This window comes from Siphateles boraxobius, unplaced genomic scaffold (assembly GCF_051911475.1).
Source record: "Siphateles boraxobius isolate OS27281-9 unplaced genomic scaffold, OSU_SipBor_1 30, whole genome shotgun sequence".
In the NCBI taxonomy this organism is placed as follows: domain Eukaryota; kingdom Metazoa; phylum Chordata; class Actinopteri; order Cypriniformes; family Leuciscidae; genus Siphateles; species Siphateles boraxobius.
Window position 1 is genome coordinate 15,157,603 of NW_027508920.1, and position 14,447 is coordinate 15,172,049.

General features: G+C 39.6%; 1 protein-coding gene across 3 annotated transcripts in view; it reads right to left on the reverse strand.

Annotated features, from left to right (window-relative positions):
* Positions 1-14,447, reverse strand: part of cntn5 (contactin 5) — a 442,606-nt gene that overhangs the window by 77,867 nt on the left and 350,292 nt on the right. For all 3 annotated transcript variants that reach the window (XM_077248331.1, XM_077248330.1, XM_077248329.1), the window contains exons 10-11: positions 7,594-7,730; positions 6,167-6,296 (exon numbers count right to left, since the gene is read on the reverse strand). In XM_077248331.1, the coding sequence (XP_077104446.1) occupies positions 6,167-6,296; positions 7,594-7,730 (267 nt within the window). The remainder of the gene's footprint in view (positions 1-6,166; positions 6,297-7,593; positions 7,731-14,447) is intronic.

Sequence of the window (14,447 nt, forward strand, 5' to 3'; positions counted from 1 at the left end):
TTAAACTGCCTCATGATAATCTTCACGAATGAACACAACTTTTACAAATTTTGATGAGTAAACACAATCAGCATATGTAAAAAGCTAACAACATCACAGTTACATGTCTTTAACTTGTGTGAAAAATGATTTTCTAAATAAAGACAGAAAGAGTTGTGGGAAGCGTAATGTTGGTGATGTTAGAGTTTGCAACAGTGCGATTTTTAAACACGGGCTGAGGCTGTAAAAGCAGAATACTGAGTAGATGAGTTTACCCGTTCGGCGTGATGACATTTCAAAGAGGCCATATTATGCCCTTTTACAAAGTTTTGATTTTGTGTTTGGGCTCTATAAGAATAGATTTTCATGCTTGATTGTTTAAAAAAAACATTATTTTTCACATATTTTAAATCGTTGCAGCTCCTCTCTTCCCAGTCTGTCTGTAACGCTCTGTTTATTTCCAGTCTCTAAGAAGCCCCTCCTTCTGTGCTCTGATTGGTCAGCTGGACCATTGTGCTGTGATCACTCAACCGCTTCAATCATGTTTCGGAAATGTCACAACCCTTACCATAACCGTGAGTTTCAGCTTCTCAGGTGTAAACACCCACACGTCAGTTTTGGCTCATAAATTCAAGCCCGAGTCAGATGTAGAATGTATAAAATTGTGGAAGAACAAGCAGATCGATCAGAACCACCTTTGCAAGCATGACTTGCACAATGTTTCACAGTGGTACATTTTTTTTTTTAATTCTCTTACACATTTCAGGTGTGATGTGTGTGCAGCACACAGAGAACTTTGGGGTTAAAAATAGGCATAGTTCACCCAACAATTAAAATTATCCAAGGATTTACTTACTTTCAAGCCATCCTAGGTGTATATGACTTTCTCCTTTCAAACGAACACAATCGGAGTTATATTAAAAATGTCCTTGCTCTTCCAAGGTTTATAATGGCAGTGAATGACACTCCTGAAGTCCATAAAAGTGCATCCATCCATCATAAAAGTTATCCACACGGCTCCAGTGGGGTTAATAAAGGAACAGGGTCAGGGTCAGAAAAATATCCATATTTAAATCTTTATAGACTAAAATAACTTATAATAATTTTATAATAACTATAATAACTTCTGACATGACGCATTGACAAATGTGGAAGCGCAGAGGATAGATCAAAACAAAACACTGGTCACATATTCAAAGTATAAAATGAGAATTTTCTAAAGAGAAATATTGGAGGATTTCGATATAAGAAAAGAGGAGATTGAGTTTGTTGCCCAGCCCTATTTGTTTGAACCACGAGAGGCGTCTAAGCTTACTATACTCCTACATCGTGTCAGAAGTTAAACATTTGGTGCAAGTAGGCCGGCTGCCAGAAGCTAGTTATTTTAGTTTAAATTTTAAATGTGGTTATTTTTCTAACAAAAACCTATTGCTTTGCTTCAGAAGACCTTTATTAACCCCCTGGAGTCAGATGGTTACTTGTATGGATGCACTTTTTTGGACTTCAGGAGCACCATTAACTATTACAGAGCAAGGATATTTTTTTTAATATAACTCTGATTGTGTTTGGCTAAAATAAGAAAGTCATATACACCTAGGATGGCTTGTGGGTGAGTAAATCATGGGCTAATTTTTGTTTTTGTGTGAACTATCCCTTTAACCACTGTTTCCTAAGTTTGTCTGACTTCGGATGGGCAAAAAAGAAAAAGAAAAAGAGTTTTGGGGTTTAAATTCAGTGTGGAAAAAGCTGCATCTCTTTGACATGATGACAACACACTCCTTATGTAACTCAACCAGGCCTCAATCTTTTTTCGTTTTTTTTGCGTATGCCTTGGATGGGAATTATTTAAATGAGGACTATAGTGACGTGTACACTCCCTTAAGAAAACTCAAGACACTAGCTTCAAAAGACATTAGCTTAAGAAAAATCAAGGTGTTTATGGGAGTTCAGGCTTACCGATAAAACTTCCTTTGGAGTGGACTTTGTGCTTTGTATCTTTGCAGACATTTTTCATGCTCAAACAGCAATAGAAAGTTAAAAATGTAAAATAGCCTAATAGGTCTTCTTTAATGTCCCCAGCATCCTCTGTAGTTCCATTTAGCCACTTGTTTACAACCACATTTTTCAGGACAACTAAAAGCTTTAAAAAAAATCACAAGGGGGTTTTACTGATGTATTTTATGAAAATATATCGTGCTTGTGTTAAAACATACCTTATTTAAGGTATTTAACTAAAAACCCATTCAAAAACCCCATTGACTTCAGGATGATGGAACCGAAAGTGGTACAGTGCTAACTCACTGGGTATTGGCCAACAGGAACAATTCATATCTGCAGAACTATATTCCATGGCCAATCTCAGAGACGTACATTCCTGTATACTGATGTTCATGTTTGAAGAGACTGCATTAGAGGCCTGAGCTTTTCAAGGACATGTACTCCAGTAGCTGGGGAGGACATTGTGTGATGGTATTCTAGTGAGCAGAGCTAAACACATATGGGCTAAAAGTGATGATGTCTGCAGTGCTGCTGGAGCCTTCTGGGGCCTGTAGCTACATGCTGACAGGCCTCGTCAGGAGTGTTTAGTCAAAGGTTGCACCATGTTTTTTACGAGTGACATTAGAAAAGATGACATTTTAATCTCTGGAATTGCCAAAGGGCCACACAATCCACCAGCCTCCTAACATGCTGAGAGAGTCAGGACCAATGAACGACTTTCTTAAGCTTGGAGCGGGGGACGTACACATCTTTGTGGTAACAAATATATGTGTGCTTACTTTGTGTGTGACAAACAACATTTAAGGGAGTCTTAGGGCCCTATCATACACTCGGCACAATGCGGCACCAGGCGCGACAAGTGTTTTTTGCTAGTTTCAGCTTGACGCAGTTATCATTTTCACGTCTTGCGCCATGATGTTTAAATAGCAAAGGTATTTGCGCCCATGGGCGTGCTGGTCCGAAAACGAAAAGTGTTCAGGATAAAATAGCAACGCGCCGACAATGCGCCTGAACACACCTGGTTTTCAGACCAGCACAACCATGGGCGCACTAATGGGCGCAAATGCATTAGCAAACGCAGTATTTTTTTTATTTATTTAAAGGGCGCATTAGTAATACGCGCCTATAGTCGAGTGCACAATGCGAGGACACTCTGCTTATTACACACACAGGGACCTGCGTACAAACATGCCAAATATTAAAAATAAAAGGATTACAATGTAATAGATTATCAGTGTATATAAAGATATGGTGGAATTCGGCTTGTCCCGTAGATGGTCTGCTAGTGTGCTTTAACCTCGCGCACAAGCAGATCTGTTTCCTCGCTAGAGAGGGGTTCAGTTTTTCCGCTTGCAAATTCCGCTATGTAAATAGCGAATCCGCCATGGCACGAGCAAGACCGGCTTTTAAACAGAATGGGAGATGAGACTCTGATTGATTTATTGCACGTTACGCCCAAAACAGACCCGTTACTCATTAAGAGAATATGAACCACGCTTTTAGGCCATGCACCGGGCGCACCAACCATTTTTCCTGTCGTTAAACTAGCAAAAGTGGATTCGGACACGCCCTAAGTGCACTTGCGCCATGCGCTTTAGACCATGCGCTTGGATCATTAAAATAGGGCCCTTAGTGTACAATTTTTAAGTAGTAGATTTGACATGCATCTCTCATTGTGAATACTAAGGCCGTGTGTCCACCAAAGTGTTTTTAGCCGGCTGAAAACGCTAGACGCTCTGCTGAAATGCCTAGCTGTGGGTGCTTGAGAGCGTTTTGGCAGCGCTGCTATTTTCAGTTGAGACGATTCGTTGCTATGATACAGAATATCCGCAGCACAGTTTGCTTGTAACTGATTTCGCAGATAATTTGTTTCATAATAAAAATTAATTTTTCATCCATTTTGTTCGGTTAGCTCAGCTGGTTGACGTCGTTGTACATAAAGCATGTTGTGACAGTTGGTCGGTGTGGTTTTTGTCCCGGCCCTCCTCCACTGTGATTGGACGGCTGTGTAAAAAGTGACAGTGATGAGCGCTGCGTTTTACCCAAAGTTGAACATTTTTCAACTCTCGGCGACCAGTAAAAAACGCCGGGCGCTCAGAGCTTGAGCGTTAAATACACGCTCAGCACCTCGTTACGCTCATGGCGTATAAAAAACGTGGCGCTCCCATTGAAAACAATTAGAATTTTGCCAGGAGCGTGAAAAAACGCTTTGGTGGGCACACGGCCTAAGAGGTCTTTTGTACTCAACGACCCACTCTGGGCCCACTCCACTGGCCTCGAGGGTACGAGCAGCATGGCAATGGCACACATGCGCATATGCCGGCACCCGAGGCAGCTCAGCTCAGAATCAAGGCTGCTGTTAGCCATGTAATATGTCACTGCAATATGTGCTCACATTTATAACGGAGAATAGACTAAGTCATGGACGGCAGCTCTCCCCATAGGCGCTGAGTAACTGGAGGATTTGTCACAAATACATAAAAAAAGCATTCCTTCTGACTGTCACTTCAGAGAACTAAACAAGCACATTGCAGCTGGAGGGAAATGGACCAGTGAAGGGGAATATTCAGGGAGTCACAGTCTCAAGACTCATGCATGTTATGAGTCTAGCATTTAATATTGTTCTTTCTTTTCTTTTACCAGTTCTGCCCATGTAATGCTACCAGATATGTCTTTGGCAATGATACTAGAGATGTCTGTGACACATATATTTCACCCATGTTTTTTTCCCTGTATGTTTAACATTTGAATCGAAATATAGTGTGTGCTTATATACACATTTCTCCTAAATTCACCGGGATTCAACAATGAATTGAACATTAATATATTTCGCTTTTTCTCCTACATTGAGTCATTAGGCTTCAACAATGAATTGAACATGAATGCTGTCAAAAAAAAAAAGAAGAGTCATTTGTTTGTGTTCGACTTGAATTAGAATGATGAGATCTCCATGGACAAACAAAAGCACATAATGAGGAACATAAATGAAAATGACCCCCAGGAAAGTGACGAAAAGACGACCACACACATCTTGGAGTGTGTGGGACAATCAAAGCTGACAGGGAGAAAATGAGGGTGTCTCCAGTAAACACGCAATCCCAGTCTGCATCTCTCCTTTGTTTTGTCCCGGGCATCCAGACACCGAGAGCGCTGGCATTTTCATAAACGACTCTAACATTTCTTGTTCTGATTACACTGAGACTGACAAACAAGCTAAAACCGATCCAACATAACTTTATTTCCTCTTCAACCCCATTCTTTTTCTCTCTTTTCATCTCGCCTGTCTTCTTCTGCCAGACTGTGAGGCTGTTTGTGACAGCTTTGTCTGTGTAGTCTTCAGTTTAGCCAATCCTTGTGGACACCTAACTCAATATCACCGGTTTCTTTCTTCCTTAAATGTTTTGCCAGCAGACTTTTCAGTCCCTGAAACAGACTTTTCAGTTCAAAGAAAGTAGCAATTGATTGCTTCCTGGCCTTGTTTTGTCTCCGATGTCATTCTGCAATGACTTCAGGATTATTCATTGTGTGTGATTGAAAGCAGCCTGTCAAAAGCTGGCCTGTTCAATGCTCACAGAGAGAAAGAGAGAGACAAGCTTTACCTGTGGGGTTAAATGGCCTTTACAACATTGTTCACCCAGACTAAATTCTCTTCAATATATCCATTACTTTTCCTGCATCTTCTTTTATCTGCCTTTAAAAGTGTGCGTGCCACTTTTCATGATTAGAAGAAAAGTTTAGAAGACAAAAAGATTAGGAGACAGCACGTGTCATATATTTACATTTACTATTCAGTGTTTTCCACCACAAAATGTTTATTTTAGGTTTCAGACATTTAAATTCACATAAGTAATAAAAAAAAACAATACATTCAGAGTTACACACTGATATCTATGGAAGCGGCAAAACTAATCGTTCGCATTATAATTAGAAGACATGTTTAAGTAATATCAGATACACATTGTGTAAGTAACTTTAAAGTTTACTCAATTATTCTCCCTGTTCACCGGCCACTTACTTTCATGTTTTGTCAGTTAATAAAGTGTATTGTGTATTTTTTTTCATTTGGGAATTTTCAGCGTAAACACCACTCACACTATTTATACTAAAAATGGCACAGAATAGTGCATAAGTACACAACTCAGCTTTAAGCTGAAATAGTGAGATGCTGAAAATAGTTATAAACAGTTACCCAGTATTTTGAGCTCTGCGCTGGAGTAGATGCCTCCATACTTGTTCTCGGCAATGCACTGGTACATTCCAGAATCAGCCTGCTGTAGTCTGTGAATGATAAGCTCCCCATTCACCATTTCCACTCTGCTCTGTGGGGAGACAAGAATCGCTTTAGAACCATGTGTTCACCTGCAAGACTGCTCCTCATAGCACACTTAATGTCAATTACACATCTCCAAAGCGACTCCAGCATGAGACCTCTATAAGTCACAAGTGATTTGTAATTATAGTACCACTTATTGATATAATGCATTAAACAACAGTTAGTTCTGATTCTCAAATCTGATCGATAATTAAGACTTGTTTTATGTTTTTAAAAGAAATCTCTACTGCTCACCAATTTATTTGATAAAAAAGAAAAGAAAAAAAAAAACATTCATATTGTTAAATATTTATTACATTTTAAAATAACTGTTTTCTATTTTCATACAGTATATCTTAAATTGTAATTTATTCCTCTGTGATTGCAAAGCTGAATTTTCAGCAGCCGTAACTTCAGTCTTCAGTGTCACATGATCTTTCATAAATCATTCTAATGTACTGATTTAGTGCTCTGTTATCATCAGCTATTATTGGTGCTAAATTATTAAAAATGGTTCTTAGTATTAATGTTGAAAAGAGTTTTTTTTTGTCGAAACGGATACATTTGTTTTTAGGATTCTTTGATTAATAGAAATGTCAACAAAAAAACCAGCATTTCTTCTAAATCTTTTTTTAATAACATTCTTAAAGTCTTTACTGTAATTTCTCGCTGTTATTGCATTCTAGTTGAATAAAAAATATAATAATTAAAAAAATGTACTTACCCCAAACTTTTGAATGGTAGTCCACCATGGTTTCCTCAAAAAGATGAATCATCACAACTGTTTTCAACATTGATAATAACCAGAAATGTTTCTTGAGCACCAAATCAGCATATTATAATTAATTCTGAAAGATCATGTATCACTGAAGACTGGATAAAACACAGGAATACATTTAAATATATTAAAATAGATTGTTTTGATCAAATAAATGCAGCGTTGGTGAGCAGAAGAAACTTTTTTCTAAAACATTAAAAAATATTTTTCACATCTTTTGACCAGTAGTCTATGTAAAGCAAGAGAGTATGTAAATATGTTCAATGGTACGACATGCTAACAATACGTTGGCCAGGCATTTGTGAGTCCTTGGTATGTTTCTAGCCTTGAGCATAAGTTTCCATTTGAGAAACAATTAAAAAATTAAACAGTTCCCAGAGATTTCTCTTTCCTATGAGCTCTCTCTCTCTCTCTCTCTCTCTCTCTCTCTCTCTCTCTCTCTCTCTCTCTCTCTCTCTCTCTCTCTCTCTCTCTCTCTCTCTCTCTCTCTCTCTCTCTCTCTCTGTGTATTTGTGTGTGTGTGTACCTGCGTGCTGAGTGGTTCTCCGTTGCGCAGCCAGCGATACGTGGGCCTGGGCTTTCCAGTAGCTCGACACTCCCAATGGAGCTGCTCTCCGCTGTCCAGTTGAGTGTCATTTATCATGCTAATCCACTGCGGCTGAGCTGTGCAGGAACATGGAGAAGATGAGGAACATTTGCAAGATCAGGGCTTAACAATAAGCATTTTTTCCCCTTCAGATTTGTACTTGCCATGTTGAAATTTCCAACACTGATGTTTAAAAAACAAAACAAACCCCCCCCCCCCAAATAATCATTCAAAAGTGTATTTCACAATAAATCAATCAATATTAACTTGATTTTCTTGGCATGAACAATTATAGACAGTCGCCTAAGTTGGCTGCATTTTATTGGCGCACGCACACCCTTTCTTGGCTCATATTATGTTGATCCTGGAACAACATTCCTGTCTGAAAATTTATTACTAACCCTATCCCTACCCCTAAATCTAACCCTACCCATAACTTATCCCAAAATATTAGATAAATGATAGGTGGTGATAGGTGAATAACACTGACGATGAAGCACCTAATCCTGGATGTAAGGCTAAACTTGACATAAACTGTAAACTTGTTCTTTAAATCTGATTGGTTGATTGGAATGTTTTTCCAGGATCAACAAAAGTGTTGATCCAGGAACATGTTGTAGGTGAAATCACGGTCACCTAATAACACACTCATGGCATCGTACCCATTTTCTGTCCCCCCCCCTTCCCATTAAGAACTCTGTCTAAACAAAACATCTCTTTACCTGCTAGAAACCAATACAGATTCCTAAATTACAACATACAATGCTCCAAGATAGCTAAAATGCAATGATTGAGAATACAGTTGTGAATTGACTTTTATGTTTAATAAAAAAAACAAAAAAACAGTCCTGACATCAAACTGTTGCTCCAACTGTTCCTACAACTTTGTTAACATAAAGCCCAGCTGCAGTTTGTTGATAGCCTGGGTCGCATTGTCCTTTTGCAGAATGAATATGTATGAAAGGAACAGTGGGGAGTGTTTTCATTAGGAATGATGAGCAGCAAAGTTCTGAGAGCAGTGGACCTTTAGTACCCAGCATGCACAGGAAAGTATTTGCAATTCATCTGAGCAAAAATAAACTACCAGTCAAAACTTTGACCACACTTTACTCATTTCTTAATATGATTATTTTCAGTGATTTATAATAATAATAGTCATTAAAACTATGAAACCACATACATGGAAGTATATTAATTATTTATTGAACAAATCCATACTTCTAAGCAAAATTTAACAATATTTTGGGTTATACTATTAAAATGAACGATACTGTCCCTCAAATCAGGTTTCTTTTTAAAGAGATATACATTATTACTTTTGGAAGCAATCAGACTTAAGGGTAGGGTTGGCAATTTCGGAACAGCTAGCAATAGCTTTGAAAGCATTAGATCCCACCCTCCCTTCAGTGCACTTTCCAAAGTCACACCTCCTTCAAAACACATGAACGCACAGCCGGAGCAGATTCAGCAAAGTGTGAAGAGGACGTGAACAGCTTTGGGTAGAACGTCAAGGGTTGCTATCTTGTAATTACGGTTACAACATGGCGTGAACGCAGCAAAAGCTCAATTTTTTGGTTCAAGAGGAAATGTAAAAGGTGGTTACTGCTTGTTTGCGGTGCTCTGTGACTGTCTGTAGTCTTATGAAATGTGCTGATGACATATATAAATAAATATGCTGACAGGCAGGTAGGACATCCTATCATTGCTTTCGGATTTAATGCAGTGATTGGACGAACATTTTCCGGTCCTGAGACTTCCACAGAAAATTTTGTAATTTTTTTAATATTTAGACCACTTTTATTATTGTTTACTTTCAGAATGTGAAGAGAGAATCAACCAGAATAACAAATATGTTTATAAAAAAAAATAAAATAAAACGTTGGAAAATTGGCGTCAAACCATCTCATAAGCTTACATTAAAGTAGTGACCATATCTAGTGAGCCATATCATGGTGACTTGTGAGTGGATTCATTTGATGCTATAGTAAGCAACCACCCAAAACGCTCACCATTCATTTAGAACCCCCCAATATACAGTAGCAGCACCATGCTAAAAAAAACACTCTGACTGTGTCTGAAATCGCCCCCTATATCCTCATTTATTTTCCCCTATATTGGTCCACTAATCTAGTTCACTTGAAGGAGTGAATAAAAACTAGTGAGTGAATTTGGATGCTGAGTATGAGTGAATTCTGACGCTTTTGCATAGTTTGTGCTTGCTGTCTAATAATTATTTGAAACTTAGCAAATTGACAGCTCCAGTAATAAGTTGAAAAGATTTATCTTGAATCTAATCAAATAAACAGACCTGGGGTGCGTTTCCCAAAAGCATCGTTGGCCAACTATGATCGCAATTTCCATTGAACTCTATTGGTAACAACGGAACTTGCGACCATAGTTGGCTTTGGGAAACGCACCCCTGTATGAGATTACACTGTAGCCACACTGGACCAGTGGTTTGGAAAATGGATGGATGGACTGAGGATTCAGATGCTATCTTAAGCAGACGCGGAAATTCATTTGGATCATTCATTCATTCATTCATTCATTCAGCCGTTTCTTGAAAGTTGCTACAGATTCAGCAGCTCTGGTTGAGTTAGGCAGATCATTCCACCAGCGGAGAACAGACCAGAAAAAGGTCTGAGAAAGAGATTTTGTGCCTCTTTGAGATGGCACCACAAGACGACGTTCACTTGCAGAGTGCAAGTTTCTGGATGGCACATAAGTCTGCAGTAATGAGTTTATGTAAAAGGGAGCAGAGCCAATGGTTGTTCTGTAGGCAAACACCAGTGACTTGAATTTAATGTGAGTGGCAACTGGCAACCAGTGCAATTTTATGAGGAGAGGAGTGACGTCTGCTCTCTTCGGCTCGTTAAAGACCACTCTAGCTGGAGCATTCTGGATCAGTGGCAGAGGTTCGACAGTGCAAGCTGGAAGACCAGCCAGGAGAGCATTACAATAGTCCAGTCTGGATAGAACAAGCGATAGATCTCTGACCCTTGAGATCCCTTGAGTTTTGCTCCAACCCTAATCAAACACACCTGAACAAGCTAATCAAGGTCTTTGATCTGAGTGAGTGCTAATGGGTGAAATTTCACTCAGAATAACCCACAAAACATACAGCAACATGAGGAAGCACAAAAAAGTAAAATGAATCAAAACACCCAACAATGAAAATTTTATTTTTTTAAGTCTTAAAAAGAGTAAGACTGAAATTATCCTGTTTGGCTCAAATTAACGCACTGTTCATTGATCTTGATTCCCTGTCTCCGTACAGTAGCCTGCCAAGTGTTAGAAATCTGGGTTTATAGTTTGACAATAACCTTAAATTTGATAAGCAGATAAGTAGTGTGGTTAAATCTTGTTTTTATCATCCTCGTCTTTTAACTAAGGTTAAGTCATTCTTGTCTTTAAAGAAGTTTGAAACAGTAATGCATGTCTTTGTAATGTCTCGGTTGGATTATTACAACTCACTGTACATCAGTGTTCACCAGTCATCCATCTCACGTTAACAATTAGTTCAAAACGTGGTGGCCCGGCTTCTCAAGGGGAAGCGTAAATGTGATCATATTACACCGATCTTAATTTCACTTCATTGGTTTCCGGTTAAATTTAGAATTGATTTCAAAATTATATTATTTGTATTTAAATCCCATCAGAATCAGGCACCACTATACCTATCTGACTTATTGCAACCATACACAGAGTCAAGATCACTTAGATCAGGTGATTCTGAATTACTTTATGTTCCCAGGAGTAAACTCAAAAAATAGAGGGGATCGCGCTTTTATGGAACAATTATGGAACAGTCTCCCGGCTTATATTAGAACTGCCCCAACTGCATAAATTTTTTAAATCTTCTCTTAAACATATTTGTTTTCTTTGACATTTAATATTACTTGATTCTCTGCTTCTTTGAGTTTTTATCAAGAACCGTACCCACTTTTGTAGCAGGTGATTATTGCTTTACTGTCTATATGTGATTATTGCTGTGTTCTTTTTATTCCTTGTGCAGCACTATGGTCAACTACGGTTGTTTTTAAATGTGCTATATAAATTAACTGTATTGTATTGTATGTTCAAAAAACTCAGAATACTATAGGAGCTGCATAGCAACATGCTTAAAACTAGCCTGGCTCCGCCCTCCTATGTACTTCCGCTCAATTTTCATTTTCCTTCAGTACTACGTTTGGGATTGTGCTGTAGTCTTTGGTTTTCTACGGTAAATTTTTTACCGGGCCAATCAGCGAACAAAGGGAGTGGCTGAGAACGATGACGTTAATGTTGTGCGTTATTTTAAGTTGTAGTTCAGTAATGGCAGCAGAGAAAGATGTGTGCAAAGCCATTCGGTCCCTTGTGGCAATGCTGACGAATATCAAGAAGTTAAATCCGGAGCAAGAACAATCTTTGCTTAGTTTTGTAGGTGGCCATGTTGTTGTGGCCCTCCTCCCCACGGGGTTCGGGAAAAGTTTGATTTTCCAGCTCACTCCGTTAGTGGTGAATGAGTTGACTAAGGCGAATGCTAGGGATGCAAAGCCGATAGTTGTTGTCGTCTCCCCTCTTGTTGCGTGACTTCAATATAGTACCCGCCTACAAGGAAGTTAACGCTTGTCAGTGGAGTGGTGCCAGACTCTATGTACAAATGAAATGTATGAGAGTCTGTTATTAAACATATCTTTTGTATGGACCAGGCTAGCCCAGTGCTAGCCTGGTCCCACCAGACTCTATGTACAAATGAAATGTACGAGAGTCTGGTGGGACCAGGCTAGCACTGGGCTTTCCTGTAGCTCAAACAGTAGAGTGTTGGCGCTAGCAACGCTAAGGTCATGGGTTCAATTCCCAGGGAAAGCAAGAACTGACAAAATGTAAAATGTGTACCTTGAATTCAATGTAAGTCGCTTTGGATAAAAATGTCTGCATAATGCATAAAATGTAAATGTAAAGCACTGGGATGCCCAAACTTGGTCCTGGAGGGTCACTGTCCTGCAGAGTTTAACTCAACGCAAGTGCCTGGAAGTTTCATTTACGTACGCCTTGTAAGACCTTGATTAGCTGGTTCAGTTGTGTTTAATTGGGGTTAGAGCTAAACTTTGCAGGACAATGGCCCTCTAGGACCAGGATCGGTCACAGCTGCATATCAACATGATACAAACACTCAGAACACCCTGTAAACCAATAGCACAATGCTAAAAAGCTAACAAACCTGAGAACACCAAAGCTATCACATAACAACATGACCCCCCTAATCTCAAATGGCAGTATGCCAATAGTAAAACACTAGTGATTTCATTGGAACATACTAAACACCAGCAGCCACGTAGCAACATAAAAAAGCTAAAAAGCTGTGACGCTCTAATTTCAAGATTTATTTGGCTTAGCAATACAAAGATAATTGGAGGAAAGTAAAGAGCAATGTAATAGCATATTCTTTGTAGCACAAATAAGTTAGCCTACACATGGCAGCAGGTCATCTCTCTGTTGAAATATCACTCTTAGTGAGGTATCTAGCTGATTTGTCTACTTTACAGAGCATGTTGTGTCCATTTCCAGAGGTTGAGCGAAAGGGAAAAGGGAAGAGAGAAAAGGTGCAGGTAACCTCTGGCAAAGACATGGGCTCCTTGAGTTACAGCTCTTGGACATGGTGATAAAACTTACTCCCTCCCTCCATCCACACCATCATTCCTCACTCCAGACCCACAGCTGGGACACTAACGACAGGCCGCAGCCTCGAGGAGGATGTACACCCCTGCCCGTTGACGGGTTCTGATTCGTTGCTCACCCAGGATATGCATACCTATCTGCAGCTGCTGCATGTGACATATTCACATGAGCTGCGACAGACGGCCTACCCGCTCTGAGAAAAAACCTCGCTGAAGGCAAGCCTTCAATCATATCTGTCGAGAAAAAAAGTGATTGCAGACTGAATTGGGTGTATGTAAATTGTAAGAGTAGATTTGTGTCTGGAATACAGTTTGCAGGTAAGGCAGGCAGTAGCTGTGCACATTAGTCACAGAGCATTTTGAAGTTTGATAGTGGATTGAAGTTTGGGCCCAAGTAAAAAAAAAAAATAATCCTTTTACAGTTTTTTTCAATTTCTTACACACTAAAATTAAAACTTTCCCACTATTAGCAAAACCTTACACTCAAGGAGCAAAACACCAGCCTAGATTTGCACAATTGTAAGCACGTTGTCAGCTTCACCCTTTTTGCAAAACATTACACACAGTGATTTCTAAAACTCTACACACATTTTCACACCTTAGACACAGATAAGGATTGTGAGGTTACTTCCTTGTCATTACAAAGCCCCGGTTTGCCATTGACCATACTAATGAATGAATTGGATGTGCACATCCATTAGGTGTGGAAGCACACATGTGCTAATTTGAAAACGCAGGACTCAGGTGTGGTATAAAAGGCAGCAGGTGCGTTCACCTGTCTTTAACAAAAATGGAAGGAGCTAGAAGAAGAAGAAGAAGAGTGAGAATAAGAGGGGGAGCTCAAAGAGGAGATGAAGGAGGTAGAGGAAGAGGAGAAGGAGGTAGAGGAAGAGGTGAAGGAGGTAGAGGAAGAGGAGAAGGAGGTAGAGGAAGAGGTGAAGGAGGTAGAGGAAGAGGTGAAGGAGGTAGATGAAGAGGTGAAGGAGGTAGAGGAAGAGGTGAAGGAGGTAGAGGAAGAGGTGAAGGAGGTAGAGGAAGAGGAGAAGGAGGTAGAGGAAGAGGTGAAGGAGGTAGAGGAAGAGGTGAAGGAGGTAGATGAAGAGGTGAAGGAGGTAGAGGAAGAGGAGAAGGAGG